Below are 14,781 nucleotides of genomic sequence, written 5' to 3' on the forward strand. Positions count from 1 at the left end.
CGCATGCGCAGTCGGCTCTGGCTGCGAGAGCCTGTTAGAGCCGACTGCGCATGCGTCATCCATGAGGCCCAAAGAAGACAGAGACGGAGCTGCGGAAGAAGGCGGCGCTGGCTATGGTAAAAAGGTAAGGAGATTATTCCGACGTGATCAAGAAGGAAGTTCTTTAACTCCTCGTGTGCCGAGCGCTTCCATTCATTTCAATGGAAGCGTACCATTGAAATGAATAGAAGCGGCTGGCACGCGGGGGGTTAAGCGGCCGCCGGCAAAGTCTGCCGGCCGCCGCTTTCAATCATATAAGGCGCACCGGACAGCGCTGTGCCTTGTAGTCCGGTGCGCCTTATATATGGACCTAGGCAGGACTATAAGGCGCTCATGGGTAATGCGCTTTATAGTCCGGTGCGCCTTATAGTCCGCAAAATACGGTAATAGAGCAACATCCTAATAACCTTGAAAACTACTTACAAGACTACTGCAATATGTGAAAAAGGTGTCATTTAAACAACCCTGAAACTCCATAGTAAAGACATCCCATATGACAGCTCTATAACTACATTTCTAATGTCCTACTAAATTGTTTAGGTCATTCGAAAATAAAAATAAATGTGGGGGATTTCTTAAGACTGACGTTTTGTGTGCCAGTTTTAATTCATTCCCACAGTAGCGCTAACTGTGCTTGAATTATAAGACGTTCCATACACCATAACGAAGATCCACACCAGTCAGGAACTGGCATAGATTTCTGGTATAACTGATGCAACAGAATACTGTAAAAACTGAATACTGAAAAAAAATTATGAACAAAAACAAAAGTATTCAGCCGAAGCTACATGTGCCAGGTGCAACCCAAAAAACTGATAAAGCAAACCTGCCTTCTGCTACCCTATATATATATTTTTGAGTAAAAAGCAGAGTAAGGCCCTATGCACATGTCTACCTACCATAAAGCTGTCAGTTTAGTACAGTAGTGATCAGAACATTTGGGAGGTCACCAATTATGATGCAATGAGTTCTGTGCACATGGCCAACCACAATGTGGGAGATACCACCCATATGCGGACCATTTCCCATGTAAACCTTGACAAAATGAAACTCCTGCATATCCAGATTAAGCAGCTTACTCTCAACATGTACGCAGACAAGGAATTCAAAAGGAAGACCAGGACTTTTACGGGGCGTTCACACTACCGTTGGTGTCCGACAGCTAGTGTCCGCTGCTAATGTCCGTGAAAAATCTTGTGCGGACATTAGCTGTGCCCGTGACATTTTGCATTGATTTAAATGGACATCGGGTGAGTTCTTTTACTGTCCATGTCTGTCCTTAACTGTCCGTTCCCAAAGATGTCCGACTTTTCAAGCGGACAGAAAAAACCTACATGTCAGGTTTTGCTGTCCACTTGAAAAGTCGGACATCTTTGGGAACGGACAGTTAAGGACAGACACGGACTGTAAAAGAACACACCCAATGTCCATTTAAATCAATGCAAAATGTCACAGACACAGCTAGTTTCCGATGCTAATGTCCGCACAAGATTTTGCACGAACATTAGCAGCGGACACTAGCGGTAGTGTGAATGCCCCCTTACTGTTTCTAAGAGTCCTGTCACGATTTACTCTGTTTTTCATTCAAAAACAGTGCTAAAAAAATCACATAAACGTATATATCACAGAGCTCAGCTTCTTCCCCTCCATCATATGTTGCTGACAGGTTTACTTTCAGTTCTTGATACCATGGAAGAATAAAAAATTATATAAGTGTATTCTGCCATTGGAGTGTTCCTAACAAGAGTATGGTCCTCTATTTGGATCCATTGGCATATCACCGTTCTACAGAAATTAAAGGGGTTTTCCTATCTCAGTATTTCTATAGTTTCTGCAGTGTTTCTCACTGCAGTCTCTTCTCACTTTCTCTATTTATCCTCCCTCCCTCTTGGTAAATGGGCTGGACAAATCTCACAACACTTATGCAGATCAGATAATATGCAGATGCTTGTAGAGAATGGACTCAGTGTTATCTTTGTGATTACATAGAGAGATAACAGACCAGGCTTTATCAGCAAACTGCAATTAGCTTTTTAACCGCTTTTTAAGCGGACACTGTCTCTGTCTTTCGGGTCCCCATGTGGACCCGAATGATGGACACCCAAATGCTACTGTGAACCTCGCATAAAGGCTAAGGCCCCACATTGCAGAAAAGCTGCTTTTTTGTTGCAGATTTTGGTGTAGTTTTTTTTTTTTTTTTTTAATGTAGATTGTGAGCCCCACATAGAGCTCACAATGTACATTTTTCCCTATCAGCATGTCTTTTTTTGGAATATGGGATGGAAATCCATGCAAACACGGGGAGAACATACAAACTCCTTGCAGATGGTTTTTTGCCCTTGGCGGGATTTGAACACCAGGACTCCAGCGCTGCAAGGCTGCAGTGCTAACCACTGAGCCACCGTGTGGCCCCTAGATTTTGGTGTAGTTTTTCAAGCCAAAACCAGATGGGGATTTAACAGAAGGGAAAAGTCAATTTTAACAGATGGAAAAAGTATGAGCTTCCTTTGTATTTATCATTCCTTTTCATGCTGATCTTGACTCTGGCTCAAAAAAATGTGGCAAAATCAGAAACAAAAAAAGCAGCTTTTCCACAACGTGGGGTCTTAGCATTAAACTAATTTTTACGTAAGTCAGACTTTTCCATTATACTTATAATAATGTGACTGTTCCGTCCATCTGTTTAATATGATTTCTAACCAGACATTTCAAAGAGCTGAAGCTCAAAGACAATTTGTCAGGAGATGAATACATTATCCTAAGGGTAAGACAATCACTTTTAGACATCCCATGCCGCAGGGAAGCTGCTACAATAAAAACAAGCTTGATCATTGTCCTGTCACCTGCTAACAGAGGAAGATTTACTAAAGCAAATGTCAACAGTTTTTGCATCCAATATGTATGTGTTTTACACATCCTTCAAATTTCACTTAACAATTTTGAAAGGTTCAAGAATAGATGAGTTGGTAAATGTATCAGATTTTAGAAGGGGGCTGTCCAAATCTGGATACTGATGGTCAATCCTATGGACAGGTCATCAATATGAGATTAGTGGGGGTATAAGCTGTTCACTGCACAGTGTATGGAAATAGAAGTAGGCGACTATGTACACTGTGTAGTGAACGTGTTGCGCTGTGATAGCTCATCTATTGTCAGGAAAGGCCATCAATATCCAGACTTAGTAACCCCCTTTAACTTTGCCTTTTTTCATAAAATATTGATATAAAGTACAAAGATGTGAGTTGGCATAGAGAAGACAAACATGTTTAATGAGCTACAGGTAACTTAACATTCTGAGTGCACTATTTTCCAGATTCTTTTTCTCCAATTTAGTCTAATTTTAGACAAACTGTGTGAAAGTATTAATAATTCTGCTCCACAACAGGTAAAATCAGTCTTGTTAGGCTTCATTCACATCTGTAAAAGACTCCACAGATTTCTCCATAAATTGGTGGAGATTAATGTCCTGCATGGTGGACTTTTGTCTCCGCTGGTTTTTACACCGAAACCTGGCGACACGTGGTGGGCCCTATTATAGTCTATGAGGTCCGGGGTAATCACTGTTCTAGAGAGTGGGAGCCAAAGGATGGAGGGTACTGCGGTACCTAGCCTTAGTATGTGAGCATGTGTGTATATATACAGTATTTGTGTGTGTAAATATATACAAATATATAATAACCGGTTTATTATTTGTCTAAATAATCTACAATTGTATATGTAGATTTGCCTTTATTAAGGTTCAGTCATTATAATTCTGTACAGTGTGATTTCGGCTGTATTTAAATGACAAGATACATCCGTTTGAATAAATATAATATTAACACATGCTATAATTTATTTAGATTTATACATTTGTACATGCTATTTTATCTCTTTCTTTTGTTCATTATCCATCGCATCCTATTGTTCCTAAACAAAAAATATGCAGGAAACAATAATGTCACTTCTGCCGCTGTGACATCACTATTAATGACATCACAGCAGAGATATATCAGCCCTGACAGTTTAATTTACTTACATCTTTCCCAACAACTCGTAGTTCAAACTGTGTCTCCTTGAAATGAATCTTTGTAATTCTAGGCCTATTAGAAAAAAAACCAAAACATTATTCAATATTCATCCACAATTGCTTGCATTTTTTACTACAAGATTTGCAAGATAAGGTTCACCATTTTAATTAAATTTCTGGCATTTCTGACCGAGATATTTTGTGTACACAGGTTGTTGGATCAGGGCTGAAGAGTCATGCCAGCAGCAGATTACATAACCTTGTACCGATATCTACATTCCATTCAGTGTGTCAATGCTCCCGACAAGTACGGCAGCTAGTATAACAAGACCAAACAAACACTGCCAGAATGTACAAATGAAATGTTGTTCTGCGCAATGTATACAAATGATAACTATTTCATCTACACACCTTGCCTAATAATGTGCTTGTAAGGCTTGGGTTACACACAAGCCTTTCATAGGAATAGATTTTGTCACCTGAAAATCACAATAACCAAGCGCCTTGCTAAGAAATGTTCATTTAATCCGTGAACAATTAGATTTTTTTTGTACTGTGACTCTTTTCTTTCACGTAGTAATGTACAAATATATAAGCTGACAAATTGAACTTATATTATTACCGTATTACTAAATGGAAAAAATTATTAAGAGTGTATAATGCACATATTACCGCACCTGTATTAAAGGAGAAAATCTTAGTCCTGCTACAGATCAGGTGTGAAGACATAGGGCCATTGTAAAAGTCCTAGATATCTAAAGAGAGCAGTACATATTAGGCTCCGTGTGCTTTGTCAGTGTGCTAGCTGTGTTTTTAATGGCTACCACGCCGACCCATAATTTTCAAGGGCCGTATAAACATGTCTGTGTATTATTACAGGTCCGTGCAGGAGACATGAGCTCAGGGAAAAACTCAGGACAGATCCAATTCCTGTCCGCTTTGTGGCCCGGGCTCATTATATTAAGTGAATGGGTCTGAGTTACCCCTCGTTCACATCTATGTTTGTATTGCGTTCGGGGAAGTCTGCATTGAGACAACCTCCCCCCCCCCCCCCCCACGAACAGAATACCAAATGCATTTGCAAGCGGTGAGCAGTGAAAGCACACAGGCTCCATAGACTATAATGGGGTCCATGTGCTTGCTGCGAGATCTCTGCAGGGAATATGTGGAATGGAAAGTAGTTCACAAACTACTTTCCTGTCCGCATGATTCGTGCAGCCAGCGCACGGCAAGCACACTGACCCCATTGTAGTCTATGGGGTCTGTGTGCTTACACTGCTCACCACTTGCAAATACATCCAGTAAGTCCATTCAGGTGGTCCCCATGCGGACTCCCCGAACGGATTACCAAACTCAGATGTGAACGAAGGGTAAGGAGCGGATGGCACATGGATATCATTCATGTGCTACCCATGTAATTTTCCCACAGACCTGTACATGCATACATTCTCGTGCACATAGACTAAGATATGTCTCAGCTGAACCCAACAACTTCATTCAGTTAGCTCATGTACATAGAGTCCTCCTGACCCTCTTGGTTCATGGTTCAAGCACTTAAATCTTTTTGTTCTCAGAGAAGTTTGGCTGAAGCTTTCTCCCCAATCCCAATTAAGTACGCATGCATTATTCGGCTAAGCCAAACAAGTTATATAGTGGAGTAGATCACTAGCTGAAAGACGGCCTTTCATGTCCTCATAGATGTGCGATATCATATACTGCTAGAAAGCAGACAGTTCCTTGAATTCAGAGCACTGTCTACTTTGCCGGTATGAGCCCTGCCTGGGCTGGAGATATTGGTTACATTAATTTTGGCATCGATATCGCCACATTGTCAGAAAGGTGGGTCTATCAGCTTAGCGTCATTGCTGGGCTGTAAGGAAGGCCCTCCTGAAATTACAAGTCTATGAAAGAGTACAGTGAAATACCGCACAGCTATGGGGATGTGAAAGGTCCTCTTTAAGGCTTGGTCATTAATGGAAGTGGAGGAAACAGTGCAGTCGTGAAGCATTTATACTGTAGATAAAACTATAATTGTTAATAATCATTAATCACAAATTTGGATCATATTGTCTATGGTCACCTTAAAGTGTACCTCCAGTTAGCAATAACTTTTCAGAAATAGGAAGTGTATATCAATAAAAGAAACTTTGCAATTCTTCTGATTATATGTCTCTGGATTTAGTCTCATGCTGTGTTCTCACTAGCATCTGCTGCTCCGTTGTTCTGGTTCGTCAGATGACCAGAACAAGAGATAGGGGGGTCACTACAGCAGTTATATATGGAGCTCGACAGATTCCATTAACTATAATGAGAACAGTTTTGTTTTAAACTGAAACCACCAGACGAAAAATTGGGACCTGCGGGACCTTTTTCTTAGCTCTGGTAGCCTGTTTTCTACAAACCTTTCCGCGTTAAAATATAATTCTTTGATAAAGATATATTACAACGTTTCTTATATTAACCTGAGCTATTCATTTATGCAAAGTTGTTTATAACTGGGAGGTATGGTTTAATATTGAAGGTGACAGTGAAATTCTAAATAAGAAACAAAATAAAATGTACTGCGTACATTATATTATTAAACCCGTGCCTTCAGTCTATTTATATAACCCTGACATTGCCACGTTACCACCATGTTGTTGCATACAAATATCAGACAATAGACAATTTCATCAATAAAAATATATTATCATATTATGCTCTTTAACCAAAAACTTACCAGAAATATTTCCCCACTTGCTTCTTGTTCTTATATACAATTAGCCCTACAGGGGTGAGGCCTAAAAAGTATTCAGAGTTGTTTTCCCCCTTAAAAAAAATATAACAGAAAAAATAAATAAGTATGTCTATTACAGTTGACTCCTGTATAGTAGATAGGGGCATTACATGTGCTCCACTTCTGTAAGACAAGATTACAGTACATCTTCAGAAACATATAACATTCTATAGTATAATTTACAACTTCTTTAATGAAAAATAAAATATGTTTTTATACCAAATACATAAAAGCAGTAAGACTGGTAATAAAACAAATTTGCTTAGAGAGGGGTAATGGAATGGAAATATTTACATTGTTAATACCTTTACGTCTGTAATTGACTATGGGAAATACATTTATTCTGCCTGGTTTGTTACAGTCAGCAAGGACATCATTAGAGCCAATTAACATGTCATATAGAGTCTGCCTGCTGGGATGAGATCAAGTACACAAGTCAATAAAGACAATCTGGCTGAGGAAGGTTTTCATTTCTATGAGCCAACACTGAAAGAAACATCAGGGCAATTGGTTGAATAGAGCACCACCCCACTTTACATGTGAGGGACCTGATTTTTTCAAGAAAAAAAATTATTCCGGTCATTTTAAGCCATATTTGAGCAGCTGGTCATTCTTTGCAGATGCCAAGGTTATGATGGGTAGTCTGCACTCTGCACTAACAAAGAGTGCCATAGCTTATAACCAGGCAAATACTAGGAGGTGCCCAGCTATGCTGAGGAGGTCCAAAAGACCGAAACAGCACTGTCTATAGCTGGGAATCTGTTCCTTTTGGAATAGAAATACTAATTTGGCAATAAACCCCGCATCATGTCAGTAGGCTTATTAACTGAGTCATGCATGATGTTAAGGGGGCTGTACCTAGAGGGCAGCATACAGAGGCACTGTTCTCCTAATTACATCCTGGAGAATAGATTTGCATAAGTACCTATAAAGTCCAAGCTCAACTCATGGTGGTATATACATATGCATGTGGTCATTCACTAGTGGTCATATTATGGTCAAGGATGTGTGTAAACAATATGATGTCAACATTATTTCCAAAGCCTAAAATACTCAGGAAAAACTTTACCCTTTGCGGTGGTATCTTTTACAAGGGTTTGAAAAACTCTCAGTTGCTTCTTAGCAACCATATCCATAGTACTTCTTCACTGTGTTACCAATCTGAAAGCGAATGCCATAGAGATCAATGGTGTTCAAGTGCAAATGAGTAAGACAGTGCAGGCACTGCGGCGGTACTGGGAAGGAGTTCTAAATCCTCACAAAGGAAATCTTCACAGAGGTAATCTCGCTGATTCTTATGAAATCTAATGCCTACCTTGGCCTTAAAAGTCACTATTTCTAACCAGCAGCAAACCTTTATGGTAGGTTCTGGAGTACAAGATATTAAAAACATTTCTACTTCTTTTATCCCTTCCCGAGCCTCAGAATTTCCTCTTAAGAAATGGTCCAATATCCAGTTGCAGATATTAAAATGCTGTAAGACAAGTCCTGAGCTATGGTAAGAAATGAAGCTTTTCTGACTATAAACAGAGTTTGGTGCTATGTAATATCAATAGTTTTTTTATATTCTGTTTAGAACCATAATTCCAACTTACAGTGTAAATCCAATGTTTGATTTATGGCACAGATTCATACATTCCTAAAAGTGTAGTTTTTAATTTATAAATCAATAGTACTGGTGAAAATAGGAAACAATATATTTTATTAAATAAATAATGTCCATTTCTCCAATTTTTTTCCTTCTCCCTGCGCCGACCACCATTTCTGAATTCACTAGTCAAATCCATAATTCAAAGTCCATATATAGAAAACTCAGTTTACAGCTCCATCCCAGATGTAGGCAGACAGAGAGAAACACGGAGTAGCTTCTGCATCTAGTATGGGTGATATCTTACCAACAGCTGAATTGGGATAAAACACTTACTAGATGCTGTAGCCATGTATTGTTGTCTCTCTCTGCCCTCTGTCTGATTATGCAGTTCATAATCCTCCTTCTCCCGTCTGTACAGACTTAAATGGACTACACCTGTAAGCTGAACTCTAACCCATGGTTCACATTAGTGTTTGGACTCCATCCGAGGGAGTCTGCATGAGCTCCCCCCCCTCCCCCCACCGAATGGAATACCAACGCAACTGCAAGCGCTGTGCAGTTAAAGCACATGGATCCCATAGATCTTAATGGGGTCTGTGTGCTTACCGCGCACTGCCCGCATGAATGATTCGTGTGGGCAGTGCGTGGCAAGCACACGGACCCCATTATAGTCTATGGGGTCCATGTGATTTTACAGCACAGCACTTGCAATTGCGATTGTATTCCGTCTGGGGGGTCTCCATGAGGAAGTGATCTGTGCAGGGTAGGACATAACTGGAAAAATAGGCGTTTTACTTCAATATCCCTATTTCAATCTGTCCAAATGATTTATGAAAAAAACAAAAGTTTAAATAGTCTGTAAAGAGGAGCTGTCACCTCTAGTGTGTCCGTTTTTATCAATAATACCCATAAAATAACGATTCTGGAAAATTTACTCTGAGGACTGTACCGTTCCTGTTTTTCCTTCTGAAAATGTACAAATAATCTGACAGCTGGGTGTTATAATTCCCTTTTCTAACAAGGTCCTACATACTGTCCCTGTCTACAGTTTTGAGACTGTGTGTATGAGGACAGTCATTGACAAGAAGATTTGTAATATCCATTTATCAATTTATTTATCTATTTCTAGGAATGGCAAAGTGCAGAGATCTAAGAAAGGTCGCTATTTTATGGGGTATAAAGCAAGTATTTACTAACACAAACATGTCAGGAGAGGTGACAGACTTTCTTTAACAAAGTTTTTGTGTATGCTTATGCCTCAGTTTCATATATTAAGACTAGGGCCACACGTGGCGTAAATGCTATGGAAAAAAATGTGGCGTTTTACAATACCTGCATAGTGTTTCCTATAAGTCCAATGGAAGTAGAAAGTCCGCAAAGAAAAATTCTGTGAACTTTCTGTGAAAAGCACTGTCGGAAAAACTGTGATGTGTTCCCGCCATTTTTTTTCCCTGCAGTGTTTTTTTGCTGTGGCCCACCCTCGTTAGCCTTAGGGCTCATTCACACTACGTATATGGCAGCTTATTCTGAACGTAAAACACGTTCAGAATAAGCGGCGTATAAAGCAGTTCCATTCATTTCTATGGGAGCCGGCATACGAGCGCTCCCCATAGAAATGAATGGGCTGCTTCTTTCACTATGAGCAGTCCATTGAAGTGAATGAGATGTGCCGGCGTGTACGGCTAGCTCTGCTCATGACGAGCCATACACGCGGGCACTTCCCATTCACTTCAATGGGACTGCTCGTAGTGAAAAAAGAAGCCCATTCATTTCTATGGGGAGCGCTCGTATGCCGGCTCCCATAGAAATGAATGGAACTGCTTTATACGCCGCTTATTCTGAACGTGTTTTACGTTCAGAATAAGCTGCCGTTTACGTAGTGTGAATGAGCCCTTATGGTGTTTTTTTGTACCAATAATTTGGATAGGACAGTTGGCGAAAACTACATCTAATGTATCAGAGGGAACAATGTATCTTTTTACAGCGGATATGAGCAGCTGTATAACTGCACCACTATGTTTACACTTGACCACAGTTACTTTTCACTAAAATTTTTAGGTGTACAAAGACAAATGAAGTCAATTCTGGAACAGAATTATACATGGCACTTTTGAACTTGAGCAATTTCATGTCTAAAGTGAATAATAATGTGGTATAATATTTATAGCCTTATATGCCAAAAATGGTCTACTCCGGGGAAAAGAACTCTCTGAATAACTATTACATTTTGTATTCATTTCTTTTATACATGGCAAGAAATAATTGTTATCTGTATTTAGGTTCAATTACTGTTATTTTTCTGTTTGTTTTTTAGCAGTTGCTCTGAATAGCAATTATGATGCTATTATTTGTCAAACAGATACACAACAACTGCCTGATATGCATGGATAGAAACCAACTTAGAGAGAAGATACATCAATTTCTCAGAGAATAAATCTTTTAGCAGTTCTTGGTCTTATTAACTCTAATATGGAGTCTTTTTTCTTTCCACTTCTCTTTTGTAAGGTAAAATCAAAGCTATTTTCACTTGTTACACTACAGATCGCAAAATTTCTAATAAGAAATGTTTACTAATCTGAAAAGAATAAAGAAGCACATAGCATCAAAGAAATCCTTAAATGCCCCCATATGCCAACATATAGTTATAATCGGCCAAAGAGCACCCACTAAATGCTCCCTATCACTATTTACTTGACAAACCAGCGTGAAAAAGGATCAATAGGTGCGTCTTGTGACCCCAAATAAACTTCAATCTTTGCACGCTCTTAGCACTTGATCTCTCTTGGTTCTTGTTGCTCAGGGAGCTACCAAGTAACTATACCTGTCACATATTGCTATATAATGTAACAGGAATAATAGGACAACATGAAATCCATAGTTTGCGCTGCTGGTGTCTGGTCTGGCCCTACCACAAATTCCAACTTGCTCCTTCCTTATATCATAACACTTCTAATGTTTTGTACATCCTCGTGAAAAAATGGTGTTTGTCATCTACTGCTGCTGGGACAATTCTCAGATTACCGTACTACATAACTGTATAGTTACATAGGTACATAGAAAGTATGGTTGACATGTCCATGTGTATAAAAGGAACGGGTTCTTCGACCTCACTATTAATCTAAGGTGTATGGCCAGCGTAAAGGGTTGGCCACTTTAGAGCCAAGGATAACCAATGTGTATTTAAGATAAATCCATGCCACTTGTTAATGCATCATTTTTTCTAAATTGTGTGCGGTTTTCTATTTCAGCCTTTTCTTCTCCATGCACTGCTCCTTTCATAACAGGACTGACAAGGGAGTGGTATGTGTCTAGGCTACTCACTACAGCACTTCTATCCAACACTAACGCTGAGTTCACATCTGCACCAGAGTCTCAGTTGGAGACCTCATCGCAGAAACCTCCGAAAATCAGCACAGAGAAAAGTTTTGTACTGAGGTCTTTTCTGTCTGTCGCTTTACGTTTTGAAACAGTGGATACCCGGCAGACTCCATTATAGTCAATAGGGTCTGCTGGTGTCCGTATGCAACTGCTGTTTTTGCGCTCCAGTTCTCCATCGTTCGTGTCTCCCAAAATACCCGAACGACAGTGAGCCTGATGCAAGTGTCAACCTAACGTAACATGATTTTCATGCCCAACTGCATTCAGTGTGATATAATATTCCTCAAATATCCATTAATAACTTCATTGATATCATGTTAAGGCGTGGCAGGGTTTTTAATCCCACACATGGTGCTCATACTCGATATGAATAAATTGAAATGTTTTCAACGTTTTCTTTCCATTTTTTTATTATTTGCATATCATTAACATTTCAAGCCTGTGATTTCCATAATTCCAAGACTTTTCCTTCTTGTGTTGCAATTTCAATGTTGAAGAGTGTATAAAGTCACTGATACAAAGCAAATAAAGGGGTTGTACAGGTCATCAATAAACTATCAGTGGGTCATCAATAAAAAGATCAGCGCTCCTGCAAGCGCCGTGACATCTTCAATGTTTACATTGCACACCATTTGTTTTATAGCGGCCATACAGAGGATAGGTCATCAATAAAAAAGAACTAGACAATCCCTTTAAGTAACTAAATGTAAACATGCAAACACTAGAAATCTGTTACTATACTCTATTGATATCCACAGGGTAAACATTTTTCATTTTAAGTCCATTGAAATGTCACTTACATAGACAGGATGAAGGTCAACTCCATACATTTCAAGGGATTTGGCAACTGACAAATAATTTGATTCTGCTACCACAGGGACCTGACCCCTACAAAAAAAAAAATACAGAAAAAAATTATTATTTAATAAATTACTGTTTGCGGATGATAATAATTCTGATATTAAAAGTTTATTAATACAATCACAAATACAGAAATCTCACTAAAACCCTGGTTATTTGTATTGCTTTGTTCTATGGCCTTTATTCCTAGAGCTGGCCTTATGCTATGTTCACACTAGCGACAAGGTCTCTGTTGTTCGTGTCCGCTGGGGGATGTAGAGCTGGACCGCTAAAACAGCCAGCGCACAGACTATAATGGGGTCCACCAGGAGTCTCCTGTTTTAAGACTGAATGCGGCAGGACTTTTCTCTCTGTAGATTTTCAGTGGTTTTGTAACGGAGTCTCCAATGGCGCAGATGTGAACCCAGCGTTATGGGTGTGAGGTCTGTGATGCAGCACATGGCACATCAGAAGTCACTATGGAGGGGGCACTGATCTTGGGAACAACTGTCTAAAAGGCTATTTGAACACTGTATGGTTGTATTATTTGTGTACTATATGGTATATCATAAGAGAGAGCATCAACATATGCACACTGTATCAATTAACCTAACGTGATATACAGTCCCTGGTCATGTGACGGACACACAGGTGAACCTGTCTAGTAACAAGCTGTGCACCTGTGTGACCATTAAATGACCATGGATTTATTTTTATCCACTAGAGGTAAGCAGAATGAACGACAGAAAGCAGAGATGTCGAAAACCAGGAGGAATTAATATCTTAAAGAGGTTGTCCGGGATAACTGGAAATCCCTACATAATTTAATCACCCTCCCACACTTACTTTCTAAATAACATTATTGATCAAAAATGTATAGTTACCCATATCCCTGGGGCGGTCATGTGACTGCCCCAGAGATATTTTCTGATTATCCGGTGACAATCTGTTTCCCTATTTCCGGAAACAGATCATCACTACAACTTCTTCCCCCATCCACCCCATTATACCTACCCTCCACGCTTCTTCCAGCGAGACAGCTCCTCCTTCTGTAATGATTCTGCAGGATGGACGCGCTTCTCCTCCAAGCACTGTGTGCACTGCTGCTCGTAATTCACCTCTGCTGCGCATCCACACATGCGCAGTAGAGGTGGATCATTGCTGAAGCTCACACAGACTGCATCAGTACAGGAGGAGGAACTGTCTCACAGAAGACGCGTGGAGGGTAAGTATATGCTATGGGTTGGGGGTTGGTCTGAGTGGGTAGGGAAGGGCAGGATAGACAGAGAAACAGGGAAGGGGTGTATGCACTGACAGACACTTTAAAAAAAACTTTTTTTGCCCAGAAAACCCCTTTAACTGGAACTTGAGAAATGCTACCAATGTCACAATGGCTAAATAATCTAGACATGATGCCAATTTATTCCATACCGGCGCAGAGGTCCAATTAAACCTGCCAAATGTAATGACATGTCTTATGGTTAAACATTCAGGTTCACCATAATAAAACAGCAAAGGCTAAGTTCACACCAGCGCCTGCTGTGTGCCTGGGGATTCCATTCCCCATTTCACTTGATAAATCTGGAGAGAAAAGTCTTTGAAGCCGTGCTTTTCTCTCCACATTTTTCGGACCCCATAATAGTCTATAGATGTGAACTTAGCAAAGCATTGTTGATGCTGGCAAACTAGGAAGAAATGGTTAGGAGTCTCTAGTACCAGAATTACAGAGATCTTATGTAGTTCAGCCCAAGGCTACATTCACATCTGCATTTGAGTCTCAGTTTGGAGACTCCATCACAGTGCGAGTTGAAAATCGCTAGGGGTTGAAAATTGGCCTATCCGTTGTTGTGGTTCTCCAATGGACAAGAACAACAGAATGGCCAATGCTAGTAAGAACCTAGTGTCAGATACAGATATAAAGTAATAGCAGGACCTTTACTTTTGTAAGAAAACCTATAAGATTGCAAGAATTACGTGACCTGAAAAATCTACTATACCAGAAGAGAATCTCTACTTGTAAGTAATCTACTTGTCTTGAAAAGTTACAGAGTAGTTTTTTGTCCCATATACTGTACTCTGCGTTGCCCGTGTTTGTATTCAGTTGGCTTTTACTCTATGCCGCCTGTATTGGCAGGTACAGCACCATAC

At 39.9% G+C, this 14,781-nt stretch overlaps 1 protein-coding gene across 1 annotated transcript in view; it reads right to left on the minus strand.

The window, feature by feature from the left end:
* EPB41L4A (erythrocyte membrane protein band 4.1 like 4A) overlaps window positions 1-14,781 on the minus strand; it is a 181,443-nt gene that overhangs the window by 53,616 nt on the left and 113,046 nt on the right. The window contains exons 7-9 of the mRNA XM_075272249.1: window positions 12,594-12,681; window positions 6,768-6,856; window positions 4,058-4,121 (exon numbers count right to left, since the gene is read on the minus strand). Coding sequence (XP_075128350.1) covers window positions 4,058-4,121; window positions 6,768-6,856; window positions 12,594-12,681 — 241 coding nt within the window. The remainder of the gene's footprint in view (window positions 1-4,057; window positions 4,122-6,767; window positions 6,857-12,593; window positions 12,682-14,781) is intronic.

Source organism: Leptodactylus fuscus, chromosome 1, assembly GCF_031893055.1.
Source record: "Leptodactylus fuscus isolate aLepFus1 chromosome 1, aLepFus1.hap2, whole genome shotgun sequence".
Lineage (NCBI taxonomy): Eukaryota > Metazoa > Chordata > Amphibia > Anura > Leptodactylidae > Leptodactylus > Leptodactylus fuscus.